This window comes from Oncorhynchus mykiss, chromosome 2, assembly GCF_057628025.1.
Source record: "Oncorhynchus mykiss isolate SJ-2025 chromosome 2, ASM5762802v1, whole genome shotgun sequence".
NCBI lineage: Eukaryota > Metazoa > Chordata > Actinopteri > Salmoniformes > Salmonidae > Oncorhynchus > Oncorhynchus mykiss.
The window spans coordinates 15,284,195-15,300,362 of NC_143023.1; the positions used below are offsets into that span (position 1 = coordinate 15,284,195).

The 16,168-nt window shown below is 44.5% G+C and overlaps 1 protein-coding gene across 1 annotated transcript in view; it reads left to right on the top strand.

The window, feature by feature from the left end:
* The first annotated feature begins 9,666 nt into the window (after window positions 1–9,666).
* Window positions 9,667–16,168, top strand: part of chrnb2 (cholinergic receptor, nicotinic, beta 2) — a 41,713-nt gene continuing 35,211 nt past the window's right edge. The window contains exon 1 of the mRNA XM_021621651.3: window positions 9,667–9,983. Coding sequence (XP_021477326.3) covers window positions 9,938–9,983 — 46 coding nt within the window. The 5' untranslated portion in view covers window positions 9,667–9,937. The remainder of the gene's footprint in view (window positions 9,984–16,168) is intronic.

A 16,168-nucleotide genomic window follows, 5' to 3' on the forward strand; every position in this document is an offset into this window, starting at 1 on the left:
TAGCTTGCTGTTTTGGGGTTTTAGGCTGGGATTCTGGATAGCACTTTGTGACATCGGCTGATGTAAAAAGGGCTTTATAAATACATTTGATTGATTGTTCACCCACGACTGCGTGGCCAAGCATGACTCCAATACCATCATTAAGTTTGCCGACAACACAGTGGTAGATCTGATTAATGACAATGAAGAGACAGCCTATAGGGAGGAGGTCAGAGAACTGGCAGTGTGGTGCCAGGACAACAACCTCTCCCTCAACGTGATCAAGACAAAGGAGCTGATCGTGGACTACAGGAAAAGGAGGGCCGAGCGCACCCCCATTCGCACCCCCATTCGCACCTCCATTCACACCCCCATTCGCACCCCCATTCGCACCCCCATTCACACCCCCATTCACGTCGAGAGCTTCAAGTTTCTTGGTGTCCACATCAACAACAAACTATCATGGTCCAAACACACCAAGACAGTAGTGAAGAGGGCACGACAAAGTCTATTCCCCCTCAGGAGACTGAAAAGATTTGGCATGGGTCCTCAGCCTCGTTATTGTTATTTTATTGTTACTCGTTTATTTTTTTTACTTTAGTTTATTTAGTAAATATTTTCTTAACTCTTATTTTTCTTAAAACTGCCTTGTTGGGTAAGGGATTGTAAGTAAGCATTTCACAAATACCCTTTGTATTCGGGGCATGTGGCAAATAACATTTGATTAGATTTTATGTTAATATGAATATTGTGTGTGTATGGGAGGATATGGCTGGCTTCCTCACTTCAGTGTGTGACACTGCGTATGTGTTTGTGTGTCATTGTGTGTGTATATGTCACTGAGTGTGTCAGAATTCTGCTATATAAGGGATTGCCAGGTTGCCATGGTGATTAGTGAGTGAGATAAGGCCATCTCTATTGGGAGGAGAAATAAGAGGGGGAGAGAGGGAGACAGAGAGAGGGAGGGAAGAGAGATGGAGACAGGGAGGGAAGAGAGACAGAGAGGGAGAGATGGCGGCTGAGTGAAGGAGGGAAGAGAGACAGAGAGAGATAGTGAGGAAGGGAGGAACTGGAGGGAGAGAGAGAGACTGCAACATAAAAGAGCTATGAATAACGGTGAATAAGCATGGCCATACGCATAGCTCTCTGTTTGTGAATGAAGAGCAGTGAGATGGAAGTCAGAGGAGAAACAGAAATAAAGTAATTTACTGAACCTCTGATCCTCCTGCCGAAACTACACTCCCCAAAACACTTCCTGTGACAGACCCGCGCTACACAACCAACACCATCCAGCCATTTACCTCTATTCTTCTCTACCTTTCTCTCTCTCCCTCCCTCCATCTGTCTCCCTCCTTTGTTCCTCAATGGTCTCTCATTTGGAGAGCTATATATAGGTCACAGTGAGCTAGAGGCAGAGGAGATGGACGTACAATCGCCGCTGGGTCTGTCTATCAGTCCATTGGTCAGTCTGTCGTACACTCACCCACACATCCATCCACCCTTCCATAACTCAATCCACCCGTCCATCTTTCGCACTGAGTCCATTGGTTTGTCTGTATGTCTAGCTGATGGTGAGAGTTTGCTGGCTGTGTGAACACATCCACATGTTCTATACATCCAGCACTGCATACATTAACCCTAGCGCAGTCAGTCAGTCCCTACACCGCCACAATATCTGAACCTGTTGAGTTGATAGCGCAGCAGTCAGATCTGCATATGTGACAGTCAAGCAGTGTCACTCACACAACAGAATGCAGCAGGCAATGTCTGCAGTCGAAGGAGAGAGGATGACAGAGAGGGAGGGAGGGACGAAGGGACAGAGACAAGGAGGGAGCGTAAGGGAGTGTGAGGGGAAGACAAGTACTCATGGGGGTCCCAGCTTCTAAATAATTCAGAGAGAGACTGAGCACTCAGTACAGAGGAGGAGCACTGTCAGGTCAGCTCATTCAGAGCAGAGAGAGAGAGTGAGATAGGAGGGGGAGAGAGACAGGTGGGGGAGAGAGGGAGAGGGGCGAGAGAGAGAGAGAGAGAGAGAGAGGAGGAGGGAGAGAGACAGGTGGGGGAGAGAGGGGAGAGAGAGGGAGGGATGAGGGTGAGAAAGAGATGGAGGAGAGGGTGGAGGGGGGAGAGAGAGATTGGGGAGAGATGATAGGGGGAGAAGTCGGGAGAGAGTGGGAGTGGGGAGAGAGAGGTGGGGAAGAGATGAGAGGAGGTGGGGGAAAGAGAGAAGCGGTAGAGAGGAGAAAGAGTGGGGGGAGAGGAAGAGAGAGATAGACAGGTGCAAGAGAGAGCACAGAGGGAGTACATATCGAATACAGAGAGAGTACAGAGGGAGTACATAGCAAGTACAGAGTACAGAGAGAGTACAGAGAGAATACATAGAGAGTACAGAGAGAGTACATAGAGAGTACATAGAGAATACATAGAGAGTACAGAGAGAGTACATAGAGAGTACAGAGAGAGTACAGAGAGAAAACAGAGAGAGTACATGGAGAGTACAGAGAGAGAATACAGAGTACAGAGAGAGTACATAGAGAGCACAGAGAGAATACAGAGAGAGTACATAGAGAGTACAGAGAGAATACAGAGTACAGAGAGAACACAGAGAGTACAGAGAGAGTACAGAGAGAGAGTACAGAGTACAGAGAGAGTACAGAGAGAATATAGAGAGAACACAGAGTACAGAGAGAATTGTTGTGGAAATTTCCTGTATTACCAAATCATGAGAGAGCAAACCACACACAAGTCAGAGTTATCATAAAGTCCATCTTTAATTATATGAGCTTCACCATAGCCCTGTGACTCTCAGATCAATTCAGTGTCCATAAATACATTCTCTGAGAGTGTCAACATAATGGCAACTGAGATCCTTTATAGCAAAGATCCACTCCCTGGTCGACATGACAAACCACAGGTCTTTAGGAACATTACACAAATAAAGACTTTACTCCAGAGAGGAGTATCCCATCGTCAGACAGCATTGGCTATAAATGATCGTTCAGTTCGGTCTCCTAAACGAAGCTCCTATCTCGTTCTTGGTACCACTTAGGACCCAGACATTACCTCATCCAATGGTATATATCAACTGTCAATTTCTAGATACTCCCATAAAAAATCCTGGACAAGCTTACAGAGAGGAGTGACTGGCACACAGACATTGTGGACATTGGTTCCCCATTAATCACACCATCCCTTCACATGGTTTAGGAATAGTTACAGACACATTCACAGATAAGACTAACCCGACCTCTCTTATTTATAAATGTTACCTAAAAGATTCTGATTACAGAATGTAATCAGAGTACAGAGTACAGAGAGAATACAGAAAGAGAGAGTACAGAGAGAGAGTACAGAGAGAGTACATAGATAGTGTGGAGAGAGTACATAGAGAGAGTACAGAGAGAGAGAGAGAGAGAGAGAGAGAGAGAGTACAGAGAGAGAGAGAGTACAGAGAGAGTACAGAGAGAGAGAGAGTACAGAGAGAGTACAGAGAGTACAGAGAGAGAGAGTACAGAGAGAGTACAGAGAGAGAGAATACAGAGAGAGAACATAGAGAGAGTACAGCGAGAGAGAGTACAGAGAGAGAGAGTACAGAGAGAGTACAGAGAGAGTACAGAGAGAGAGAGTACAGAGAGAGAGAGTACAGAGAGAGTACAGAGAGAGAGAATACAGAGAGAGTACATAGAGAGAGTACATAGGGAGTACATAGAGCGAGTACAGAGAGAGAGAGTACAGAGAGAGTACAGAGAGAGAGAATACAGAGTACAGAGAGAGTACAGAGAGAGAGAGAGTACATAGAGAGTACAGAGAGATAGAGAGAGTACAGAGAGAGTACAGACAGAGTACAGAGAGAGTACAGAGAGAGTACAGAGAGAGAGAGAGTACAGAGAGAGTACAGACAGAGTACAGACAGAGTACAGAGAGAGTACAGAGAGAGTACAGACAGAGTACAGAGAGAGTACAGAGAGAGAGTACAGACAGAGTACAGACAGAGTACAGAGAGAGTACAGAGAGAGTACAGACAGAGTACAGAGAGAGTACAGACAGAGTACAGAGAGAGTACAGAGAGAGTACAGAGAGAGTACAGAGAGAGTACAGACAGAGTACAGAGAGAGTACAGACAGAGTACAGAGAGAGTACAGAGAGAGTACAGACAGAGTACAGACAGAGTACAGAGAGAGTACAGAGAGAGAGTGGAAGGAAAAGGATCTCCCTGTGAAAGTGATTGTGTGTGAATGTGTTTTGTGTGTTTTTGTTTATGTGTGTGTGTTAGAGATGAAAATAGAAGTAGAATGAAAGAGAAACATGTTGTTTTCCTCTCCTCCCTCTCTGTTCTCTTTTTGTCACCACGGCGACCGTCTCCTCTTTCCATCCTGCACTAATGTTGACCTTGTTTACGCTTTCCTCCCTCCTACGCTCCTCTGTTTTTCCTCTCCTCTCCTCTCCTCTCCTCTCCTCTCCTCTCCTCTCCTCTCCTCTCCTCTCCTCTCTCTGTTTGTCTCCTATTCCTCCCTCCTTTACCACAGTACTTCCTTCCTTCATCCCTTGAACACCAGTGAGCTTCTCCTCGTTTCATCTCAGGAACTAAATCTTCCTCCCTATTTCTCCCTAAGACACAGGCATTCCTCTCTCATATCAGCAGTCTAAATGAGAACAATCACTAGATGATAAGAACTTCATACAATTACAATAACCCACCATGTTTTACACTTATTTCTCCTTTCCTCCACCTTTCACCCTCCTCCTCCCTTCTTCTTCCACATCCTCAGTCCCTCCTCCACCTTTCACCCTCCTCCTCCCTTCTTCTTCCACATCTTCAGTCCCTCCTCCACCTTTCTCCCTCCTCCTCCCTTCTTCTTCCACATCCTCAGTCCCTCCTCCACCTTTCTCCCTCCTCCCTTCTTCTTCCACATCCTCAGTCCCTCCTCCACCTTTCTCCCTCCTCCCTTCTTCTTCCACATCCTCAGTCCCTCCTCCACCTTTCTCCCTCCTCCTCCCTTCTTCTTCCACATCCTCAGTCCCTCCTTCACCTTTCTCCCTCCTCCTCCCTTCTTCTTCCACATCCTCAGTCTTTCCTCCACCTTTCTCCCTCCTCCTCCCCTCTTCTTCCACATCCTCAGTCCCTCCTCCACCTTTCTCCCTCCTCCCTTCTTCTTCCACATCCTCAGTCCCTCCTCCACCTTTCTCCCTCCCCTCCCTTCTTCTTCCACATCCTCAGTCTCTCCTCCATCTTTCTCCCTCTCCCTCCCTCTTTCTTCCACATCCTCAACCCCCCCTGCAACTTTCTCCATCCCCCTCCCTTCTTCTTCCACATCCCCATTTCCCTCCTCCACCTTTCCTTCCCATTTCCTCCATCTTTCTCCCTCCCCCTCCCACCTTCTTCCACATCATCAACCCCTCCTCCACCTTTCTCCCTCTCCCTCCCTTCTTCTTCCACATCCTCAGTCCCTCCTCCACCTTTCTCCCTCCTCCCTTCTTCTTCCACATCCTCAGTCTCTCCTCCATTCCCCCCTCCCTCCTTCTTCCACATCCTTAACCCCTCCTCCACCTTTCTCCCTCCTCCTCCCTTCTGCTTCCACATCCTCAGTCCTTCCTCCACCCTTCCTTCACCCTTCCTCCACCTTTCTCCCTCCTCCTCCCCTCTCTTCCCACTTTTTTTCAGGGGGTGCTGCATCACATTCACCACCCCTAGTTCCCGCGGCTATGATCACCCCCTTTCCTACTCCACCGCTGGTTGTCATTGGGAAGGTGGAGTGGAGGTCACTTCTATCGGGGAACCCTGAGGAGGAGAGGACCAAAATGGGCTTTTACCCTCAGAGAGGAGAATGGACTGACATAAAGGAGGAGAAGAGAGAAGAGGAGAGGAGGAGGAGGGAGAGGGAGAGGAGAAATGAAACAAGAGGGAAGAAAGGAGAGGAGAGGAGAGAAGAGAAGAAGAAAGGGGAAAGGGGAGAGGAGGAGAAAAAGGAATGACAGAGGGATGAGAGGAGGAGAGGACCCTCATAGCTTTCCTGTGGCTATAATTTCTCATGACCTAATGACTACACAACTTGTGACTCTCAACTCTAGAAAAACACTGGTTGAAGGATGGAGGGAGCCAGGGGGAGAATAGGAGAGAGAGAGAGAGTACAGATATATAAAGAGCAGTGGGAGAGAGAGACAGAGAGAGAGAGAGAGAGAGAGAGAGAGAGAGAGAGATAGAGAAAAAGAGAGAGATAGAGAGAGGGGGGTGGAGAGAGAGAGAGAGAGAGCGAGAGAGAGGGGAAAAGAGAGAGAGAGAGAGAGAGACAGAGAGAGAGAGAGAGAGAGAGAGAGAGAGAGAGAGAGAGAAAGAGAGAGATAGAGAAAAAGAGAGAGATAGAGAGAGGGGGGGTGGAGAGAGAGAGAGAGAGAGCGAGAGAGAGGGGAAAAGAGAGAGAGAGAGAGAGAGAGAGAGAGGGGGGAGAGAGAGAGAGAGAGAGAGAGAGAGAGGGAAAAAAGAGAGAAACAGCAGGAGAGAAGCAGCAGGAGAGAAGTGAACAAACAGAGAGGGAGGGAGTGTGGAGAAGAGAGGACATAACAGTGAAAGTGTTTGTGCATGTGTGACTGTGTGTGTGTGTGTGTGTGTGTGTGTGTGTGTGTGTGTGTGTGTGTGTGTGTGTGTGTGTGTGTGTGTGTGTGTGTGTGTGTGTGAGTGTGTGTGTGTGTGTGTGTGTGTGTGTGTGACTGTCTTAAATAGATTTATTGAGGTATCCTAGCCAGCGCATACAGTACGTGTTGAGATGTGAATGTTAAGTCGCTGTCAGCTCTGTCACAGTCAGACTCTTCCTCGAGACTGGGGACAGATCCAGGCCGCAACACACACACACACACACACACACACACACACACACACACAGCCATACACATGCACATGTACACGCACACCTCTCTGCGACCCCGCACTATCAGTGAATGACATGCTTTCCCATCACTAAGTCACATGCCAGGCAGAGAGCAGGAGAAAGCATGCAGGTAGACTACTGGTCACACACAGACTGCTGGACCACAGACTTCTGGAGCACAGAGAGACTACTAGTCCACAGACAGACTACTTGACCACAGACAGACTACTAGACCACTGACAGACTACTGGACCACGGATGGACTACTGGACCACAGACAGACTACTAGACCACAGACAGACTACTGGACCACAAACAGACTACTGGACCAGACATACTACTGGACAAGACAGACTACTGGACTACAAACAGACTCAGTCAAAATGTCAGTTGGTCATGTTGAGTGGATGGAAATATGACCCTTTTACTGAGGCCTGATTTTCAAACGTTTTGATAAATCCTGCTATTCAAACCTGGTAGTTTGGTCCCTATGCCTATTTGCTAAATGTAGGGAGACATAGGCAGAGTCAGACACATGGCCTAATTGTTGGCATCATAGTTGATTCATTTAAACATCGTTTTGCTATTTTAGATCAACAGACATTTTAATTTTCCCCCCAATATCAACCGAGGATATTGTGATAAATGAAATCACAGCACATGCTGCCAAGTGATGGGAAACTGCTGTACCCCACATCCTCCTCAACTCCCCCTCCCTTTATTTTCTAGCTCATCCATTGTTCAGCACCAACCTGGACTCAGGGGTAGACGTAACATATTAAATGTAATCCAAAAGACTATCATATGGTACAGTGGCTTGTGAAAGTATTCATCCCCCCCCCCCCCCCCCCCTTGGCATTTTTCCTATTTTGTTGCCTTACAACCTGGAATTAAAATGTATTTTTGGGGGGTTTGTATCATTTGATGTACACAACATGCCTACCACTCTGAAGATGCAAAATATTTTTTATTGTAAAATAAACAAGAAATACGACAAAAAAACTGGAAACTTGAGCATACATAACTATTCACCCCCCAAGGTCAATACTTTGTAGAGCCACCTTTTGCAGCAATTACAGAAGCAAGTCTCTTGGGGGTATGTCTCTATAAGCTTGGCACTTCTAGCCACTGGGACTTTTGCCAATTCTTCAAGGCAGTACTGCTCTAGCTCCTTCAAGTTGGATGGGTTCTGCTGGCACTTCAAGACATTTAAATGTTTCCCCTTAAACCAGTTGAGTGTTGCTTTAGCAGTATGCTTAGGGTCATTGTCCTGCTGGAAGGTGAACATCCGTCCCAGTCTCAAATCTCTGGAAGACTGAAACAGGTTTCCCTCAGAAATGTCCCTGTATTTAGCGCCATCCATCATTCCTTAAATTCTGACCAGTTTCCCAGTCCCTGCCGATGAAAAACATCCCCACAGCTTGATGCTGCCACCACCATGCTTCACTGTGGAGATAGTGTTCTCTGGGTGATGAGAGGTGTTGGGTTTGTGCCAGACATAGTGTGTTCCTTGATGGCCAAAAAGCCCCCAAAATTCTGGCCACTCTTCCTTAATGCCCAGCTCTGTGGAGTGTACGGCTTAAAGTGGACATATGGACAGGTACTCCCATCTCCGCTGTGGAGCTTTGCAGCTCCTTTCAGGGTTATCTTTGATCTCTTTGTGGCCTCTCTGATTAATGCCCACCTTGCCTGGTCCGTGAGTTTTGGTGGATGGCCCTCTCTTGGCAGGTGTGTTGTGGTGCCATATTCTTTCCATTTTTTAAATAATGGATTTAACGGTGCTCCGTGGGATGTTCAAAGTTTCAGATATTTTTTTAGAACCCAAACCTGGTCTGTACTTCTCCACAACTTTGTCCCTGACCTGTTTGGAGAGCTCCTCGATCTTCATGGTGCCACTTGCTTGGTGGTGCCCCTTGCTTAGTGATGTTGCAGAATCGGGGGCCTTTCAGAACAGGTGTATGTATATATACTGAAATCATGTGACAGATCATGTGACACATAGAATGCACACAGGTGGACTTTATTTATATAATTATGTGACTTCTGAAGGTAATTGATTGCACCAGATCTCATTTAGGGGCTTCATAGCAAAGGGGGTGAAAACATATGCACATTTTTTTGTTTTTGTTTAGTTTTTTGAAACAAGTTATTTTTTACATTTCACTTCACCAATTTTGACTATTTTATGTATGTCCATTACATGAAATCCAAATAAAAATATATTTAAATGACAGGTTGTAATGCAACAAAATAGGAAAAAATGCCAAGGGGGATGAATACTTTTGCAAGGCTCTGTATGTAATTAATTAGTGGATGTCGATCATCATATGATATCTTACAAATTGCAATTTGTACAATATGTTATTATTGCAATTCGTACAATATTTTACAAAATTGCAAACCTATCATATGTTAAAAATTCCCAATTTGTTTTCACTAACATTAGTTAGGTGGCTAACAGTAACATTACCTAGGCTACGGTTTAGGGTTAAGGTTAGGAGTTAGATTAAGAGTTAAGGTTAGGGTCAAGGAAAGGGTTAGCTAACATGCTAAATAGTTGCAAAATTGATCAAAAGTCATAAGAAGTTGCAAAATTGGTAATTCGTTAAAATGCTAAAGTTGTCCGTGATGAGATTCGAAATGCAACTTTTGGGTTGCTATACTTTTGCGTTCTATTTCCACCCATCAACCTTCACATTAAACGTCCACCCATCCACCCGGACCAACCACCCTACTTTAGTTTTTGCCTTAAGTAACCTTCTATCTTATGTAACCACACCAAACATAACATGACTAATTTGAGTATCCCGGATTTACATTTACTATGTTACGTCTAGTCTATGAGTCCAGGCTGTTAGCACAACACGGACAGCCAATCCCGCTCGGCTCGACTCCTAAGTATACCTGGAGATTTTAGACACGAATAAAAACTATGTCTGTACTGAGAAGACCTGACGGAACCATGACAGGTACCGAGTGAAGAATTAATAAAGGAATATCAAGAAGAGTGCACTGCGTCTGTTCCGGAGGCATTCGAGGATCGAGTGAGCACCTTTTGGTTCGGAGCGCACACATACGCACGCAGCTGAGCAGCGATGGGCGCTTGGACGCGGATGCTGTGCCTACTCGCCATTGTGAGAGGTGAGTAAGTTGTCTGTCGAGGCTTTGTTAATGGCTCGGGAATGAGTCGGGAATGATGTGCTTTTGTGTGGCTCTTCTCGGTACGACCACGAGGTGCTGAAAGCACCATACATTAGTCTTCTATAGATTTAATGGAAGGATGCTTTGAGGGAGGGGTAGTTGGATAAAGGGAGAGGAGAAGACAAGATAGAGGTAATGACTGTTTCATTGCTGTGTCACCATCGTTCTCCTAACGTCTGTGTGTGAGTACGTACTAGGCTACAACGGAATGATGATGTTAGGGAGAAATTATACATCATAACTGCATTACGTTATGCGCTCAACTGGGGTGATCTTTTATGACAACATTACTGAAGGCAACCAGGAAGACAATATTTATCTTTATGCTACGCGTTCATATATTGTAGAATGCAATACAATGGAGAAGATGAGTTCCCCTCCTACAATAAAAGACGCGTTGAATCCTATACCCAAGCAATCCATGATTATTGAGTCCCCATTACTGTGTGGATATGTCTTCCTTTCTATTGAGAGATGGTTTTCCCATCGACATAGCCTTTTAGTCTATATTTCTTAGCCATTATAATGACGTTACATGACTGATAATGGAAGATTATGTGTCACTGTATAGCTGGCCTTGCTTATAGTACACAGATCAAGTAACATTATCACCCTAGTGTGGGATCCAAGGTTAGATGTATGATTTACACACACACACACACACACACACACACACACACACACACACACACACACACACACATACACACACACTCACACTACATGCACACGTGGCAGCAGGTAGCCTAGTGGTTAGAGCGTTGGCCAGTAACTGAAAGGTTGCTAGTTAGAACTGAACCGACAAGGTAAAAAAATCTGTTGATGTGCCCTTGAGCAAGGCACTTAACCCTAATTGCACCAGGGTCACCGTTGATAATGGGAGACCCTGGCCATGACTCCACTCCCCTAGGGTGTCTCAATATGGACGTGTACTTGTGTGAAATAGGACAAATATAAGCACTCACATGGCCCACCCATACACACATACACCCATACACACAAACACACATACACCCCCCCCTACCTACACAATTGAGCCCCACAGTGGACGCATCATAAAACCTAGCAGTCAAACATGGAAATGGTTCGCTCTCGTGTAAATCTCTCTCAGACAAGGAGGCTTTTATCTATAAATTCAACTCTTTTTACTCTCAGATTCCAAAATGCTAATTAGCATCAAGTAGACATCATGACTACAAATCCCTGCAAGCTCTTGCACGTAGACTACAAATCCCTGAAAGCTCTTGCACTTCATCTCTAGCTGACACGTTTGCTGTCAGCCAGCTATATGAATAAGTTGGCATGGTGTTAGAATGCACTGCTGTATTAAAGCAATTGAGAACTAACTTGTTGACATGTTGCAGATTCAAAGCCAAATGAACTCATTGCAGAATGTATCCGTAATCATGAATGAATAAGCATATGGTTTTTACCAGAATGCAACAGTTGCCCATCAATCACGTCAAACACCTGTGAGAGCGAAATTACAAGATGGTGTTATAATACTGTTATTGCATCAAATGGTTGTTTTGTGGAATATAATAGGGGTCTTATAACACTGTCATCTGGGCATGGTCTTCTGAATTGGGCCTCTGGGGGCTCAATGCTGACCGTGGATTTACCATGCCTTTGGTGATAAAACCTAAAGACCGCATTCCATAGCATGAGTTGTTGTTTGCGTGCTGGGAGGTACCAGGATAGATATGGCTCCGGTATGGATAATGATGAGAGGAACTTTGTTTTTGGGGGCCAGACCCTGGTTTCCGCACAATGTGAACAGTCTTTACAGCAGATACTGTCTGCTGTGAATTGTCAATTTATTTTATGCAAATCATTATGACCCATTCCACACATCTGTTGTTTGTCATGTAGACTAAGGGGGTGTATCTTTGCTATAAAAGAGCTTTGTTTCCTTTGTGTCGGGGCTCTCAACGAATCATATAAGGGTGGTTTGTTGACCAGCCATCACTATTGCAGGGTACTCACATCATTCACTTGTGTGTGTGGTGTGACCTGCTTTCCTTATTAATAAGTGAATTAAGATTTGTTTATGTATAAATCTGACTTGTGTGATGAGTTTGTCTCTCCTCATTTGATAATAAAGAAATAACCACCACACACCTTAACTCCAACAATTAAATTGTTTTCATGAAATCTAAATAGTAAACAATGCATGCATGTGCCTTTTATACATAACATATAAACATCTGAATGTAAGTAAAGATGAAATGATTTCTTCATCAATGCCACAAACCTGGGACATCGAAGAGCACCATATGAACTATTATTCCTATCAGAGAACAACACACAGATTCTTCTGATTTTAGACCAGCACAAATAACACCATGTAAAACAGCATATTGTAATTTTTGGTTGGTGACTTACAAATGTAGAAACAACTGAAGGTGTAAGGTAGCTTTTATATAAAATACTAGGTCAACTCCAGCAGAATGAGAAACACACCTAACAGACTCAAAACAAGGAAGCCATGCCTAAACACAGCTATATCAACACCCTTCTAGTGTAACAGGTCCATGTAGCCATGCCTAAACACAGCTATATCAACACCCTTCTAGTGTAACAGGTCCATGTAGCCATGCCTAAACACAGCTATATCAACACCCTTCTAGTGTAACAGGTCCATGTAGCCATGCCTAAACACAGCTATATCAACACCCTTCTAGTGTAACAGGTCCATGAAGCCATGTCTAAACGCAGCTATATCAACACCCTTCTAGTCAATGTAACAGGTCCATGTAGCCATGTCTAAACACAGCTATATCAACACCCTTCTTGTCAATGTAACAGGTCCATGTAGCCATGCCTAAACACAGCTATATCAACACCCTTGTAGTGTAACAGGTCCATGTAGCCATGCCTAAACACAGCTATATCAACACCCTTCTAGTGTAACAGGTCCATGTAGCCATGCCTAAACACAGCTATATCAACACCCTTCTAGTGTAACAGGTCCATGTAGCCATGTCTAAACACAGCTATATCAACACCCTTCTAGTGTAACAGGTCCATGTAGCCATGTCTAAACACAGCTATATCAACACCCTTCTAGTGTAACAGGTCCATGTAGCCATGCCTAAACACAGCTATATCAACACCCTTCTAGTGTAACAGGTCCATGTAGCCATGTCTAAACACAGCTATATCAACACCCTTCTAGTGTAACAGGTCCATGTAGCCATGCCTAAACACAGCTATATCAACACCCTTCTAGTGTAACAGGTCCATGTAGCCATGCCTAAACACAGCTATATCAACACCCTTCTAGTGTAACAGGTCCATGTAGCCATGCCTAAACACAGCTATATCAACACCCTTCTAGTGTAACAGGTCCATGAAGCCATGTCTAAACGCAGCTATATCAACACCCTTCTAGTCAATGTAACAGGTCCATGTAGCCATGTCTAAACACAGCTATATCAACACCCTTCTTGTCAATGTAACAGGTCCATGTAGCCATGCCTAAACACAGCTATATCAACACCCTTGTAGTGTAACAGGTCCATGTAGCCATGCCTAAACACAGCTATATCAACACCCTTCTAGTGTAACAGGTCCATGTAGCCATGCCTAAACACAGCTATATCAACACCCTTCTAGTGTAACAGGTCCATGTAGCCATGCCTAAACACAGCTATATCAACACCCTTCTAGTGTAACAGGTCCATGTAGCCATGCCTAAACACAGCTATATCAACACCCTTCTAGTGTAACAGGTCCATGAAGCCATGTCTAAACGCAGCTATATCAACACCCTTCTAGTCAATGTAACAGGTCCATGTAGCCATGTCTAAACACAGCTATATCAACACCCTTCTTGTCAATGTAACAGGTCCATGTAGCCATGCCTAAACACAGCTATATCAACACCCTTGTAGTGTAACAGGTCCATGTAGCCATGCCTAAACACAGCTATATCAACACCCTTCTAGTGTAACAGGTCCATGTAGCCATGCCTAAACACAGCTATATCAACACCCTTCTAGTGTAACAGGTCCATGTAGCCATGTCTAAACACAGCTATATCAACACCCTTCTAGTGTAACAGGTCCATGTAGCCATGTCTAAACACAGCTATATCAACACCCTTCTAGTGTAACAGGTCCATGTAGCCATGCCTAAACACAGCTATATCAACACCCTTCTAGTGTAACAGGTCCATGTAGCCATGTCTAAACACAGCTATATCAACACCCTTCTAGTGTAACAGGTCCATGTAGCCATGCCTAAACACAGCTATATCAACACCCTTCTAGTGTAACAGGTCCATGTAGCCATGCCTAAACACAGCTATATCAACACCCTTCTAGTGTAACAGGTCCATGTAGCCATGCCTAAACACAGCTATATCAACACCATTCTAGTGTAACAGGTCCATGTAGCCATGCCTAAACACAGCTATTGTGGGCAGCACCTTTACCATTGCATTCAGTCTGAACCCCAGGATGAGCAGGAGGACAGAATTTACATAGGTGAAAGAAAGGTAGCAAAAACAGTACACCAAAACATTTTTAAATGTGTTTCTGAGTCTAGATATGATCAAATCAGGAGAAGAACAAGTGAAGGAAGCAGCATAGGGAAATTGGGTGAACGTAGGGTGGGTTTACAGCGATAAGATGGAGAGTTAAAAGGGTCTGAAGTTGAGGGACCATGGGGCATGAAAGGCATAGTGTGGAATAAGGGTAGCTAGAGGGATGGTTGGCCATGGAATAAACATGAAATGTGGTGCTGGTGTGCTTCAACACCCCTTTAGATTGTTGTTACCCCATGTCCAGTCATACTCGGGGCCTCAGAGTGTCCCTCGATGTCCTTCCATCTCAGTTGCAGCATTCGAATCGTGGTCATTGTGTGACATTAAAGACAATGAGTCATCACAGCATTTCCACAAATTGAACCATAGACAATAGCATTGAGGACAGCATTTTGTTGACAACATGGTGGTTTACACTATGTCTACTGTGTGTGAATGATGAAAGAATCTTACCCCAGCTGTAGGTCCATTTGAGTGTGTGTGGCCTCTTAGGCCTGCACATCAACCAGTACTGGGACCATTTGAGACTTGTAATGCTTGCTTTCAAAGTGCTGCTTAAATTTCTTCAGGTCTGCATATATACTGTACAAAAGTATAAACACAACATGTAAAGTGTTGGTCCCATGTTTCATGAGCTGAAATAAAATATCCCATCAATGTTCCATACTCATAAAAAGCGTATTTCTCTAAAAAGTTTGTTTACATCCCAGTTAGTGAGAATTTATCCTTTGCCAAAACAATCCAGTCACCTGACAGGAGTGGCATATCAAGAAGCTGATCAAACAGCATGATCATTACACAGGCACGTCTTGTGCTGGGGATGACAAAAGGCCACTCTAAAATGTACAGTTTTGTCACACCTGACAATGCCACAGATGTCAGAAGTTTTGAGGGAGTGTGCAAATCAAATCAAACTTCATTTGCCACATGCGCCGAATACAACAAGTGTAGACTTTACCGTGAAATGCTTACTTACAAGCCTTTAACCAACAGTGTAGACCTTACCGTGAAATGCTTACTTACAAGCCCTTAACCAACAGTGTAGACCTTACCGTGAAATGCTTACTTACAAGCCTTTAACCAACAGTGTAGACCTTACCGTGAAATGCTTACTTACAAGCCTTTAACCAACAGTGTAGACCTTACCGTGAAATGCTTACTTACAAGCCTTTAACCAACAGTGTAGACCTTACCGTGAAATGCTTACTTACAAGCCTTTAACCAACAGTGTAGACCTTACCATGAAATGCTTACTTACAAGCCTTTAACCAACAGTGTAGACCTTACCGTGAAATGCTTACTTACAAGCCTTTAACCAACAGTGTAGACCTTACCGTGAAATGCTTACTTACAAGCCTTTAACCAACAGTGTAGACCTTACCGTGAAATGCTTACTTACAAGCCTTTAACCAACAGTGTAGACCTTACCATGAAATGCTTACTTACAAGCCTTTAACCAACAGTGTAGACCTTACCGTGAAATGCTTACTTACAAGCCTTTAACCAACAGTGTAGACCTTACCGTGAAATGCTTACTTACAAGCCTTTAACCAACAGTGTAGACCTTACCGTGAAA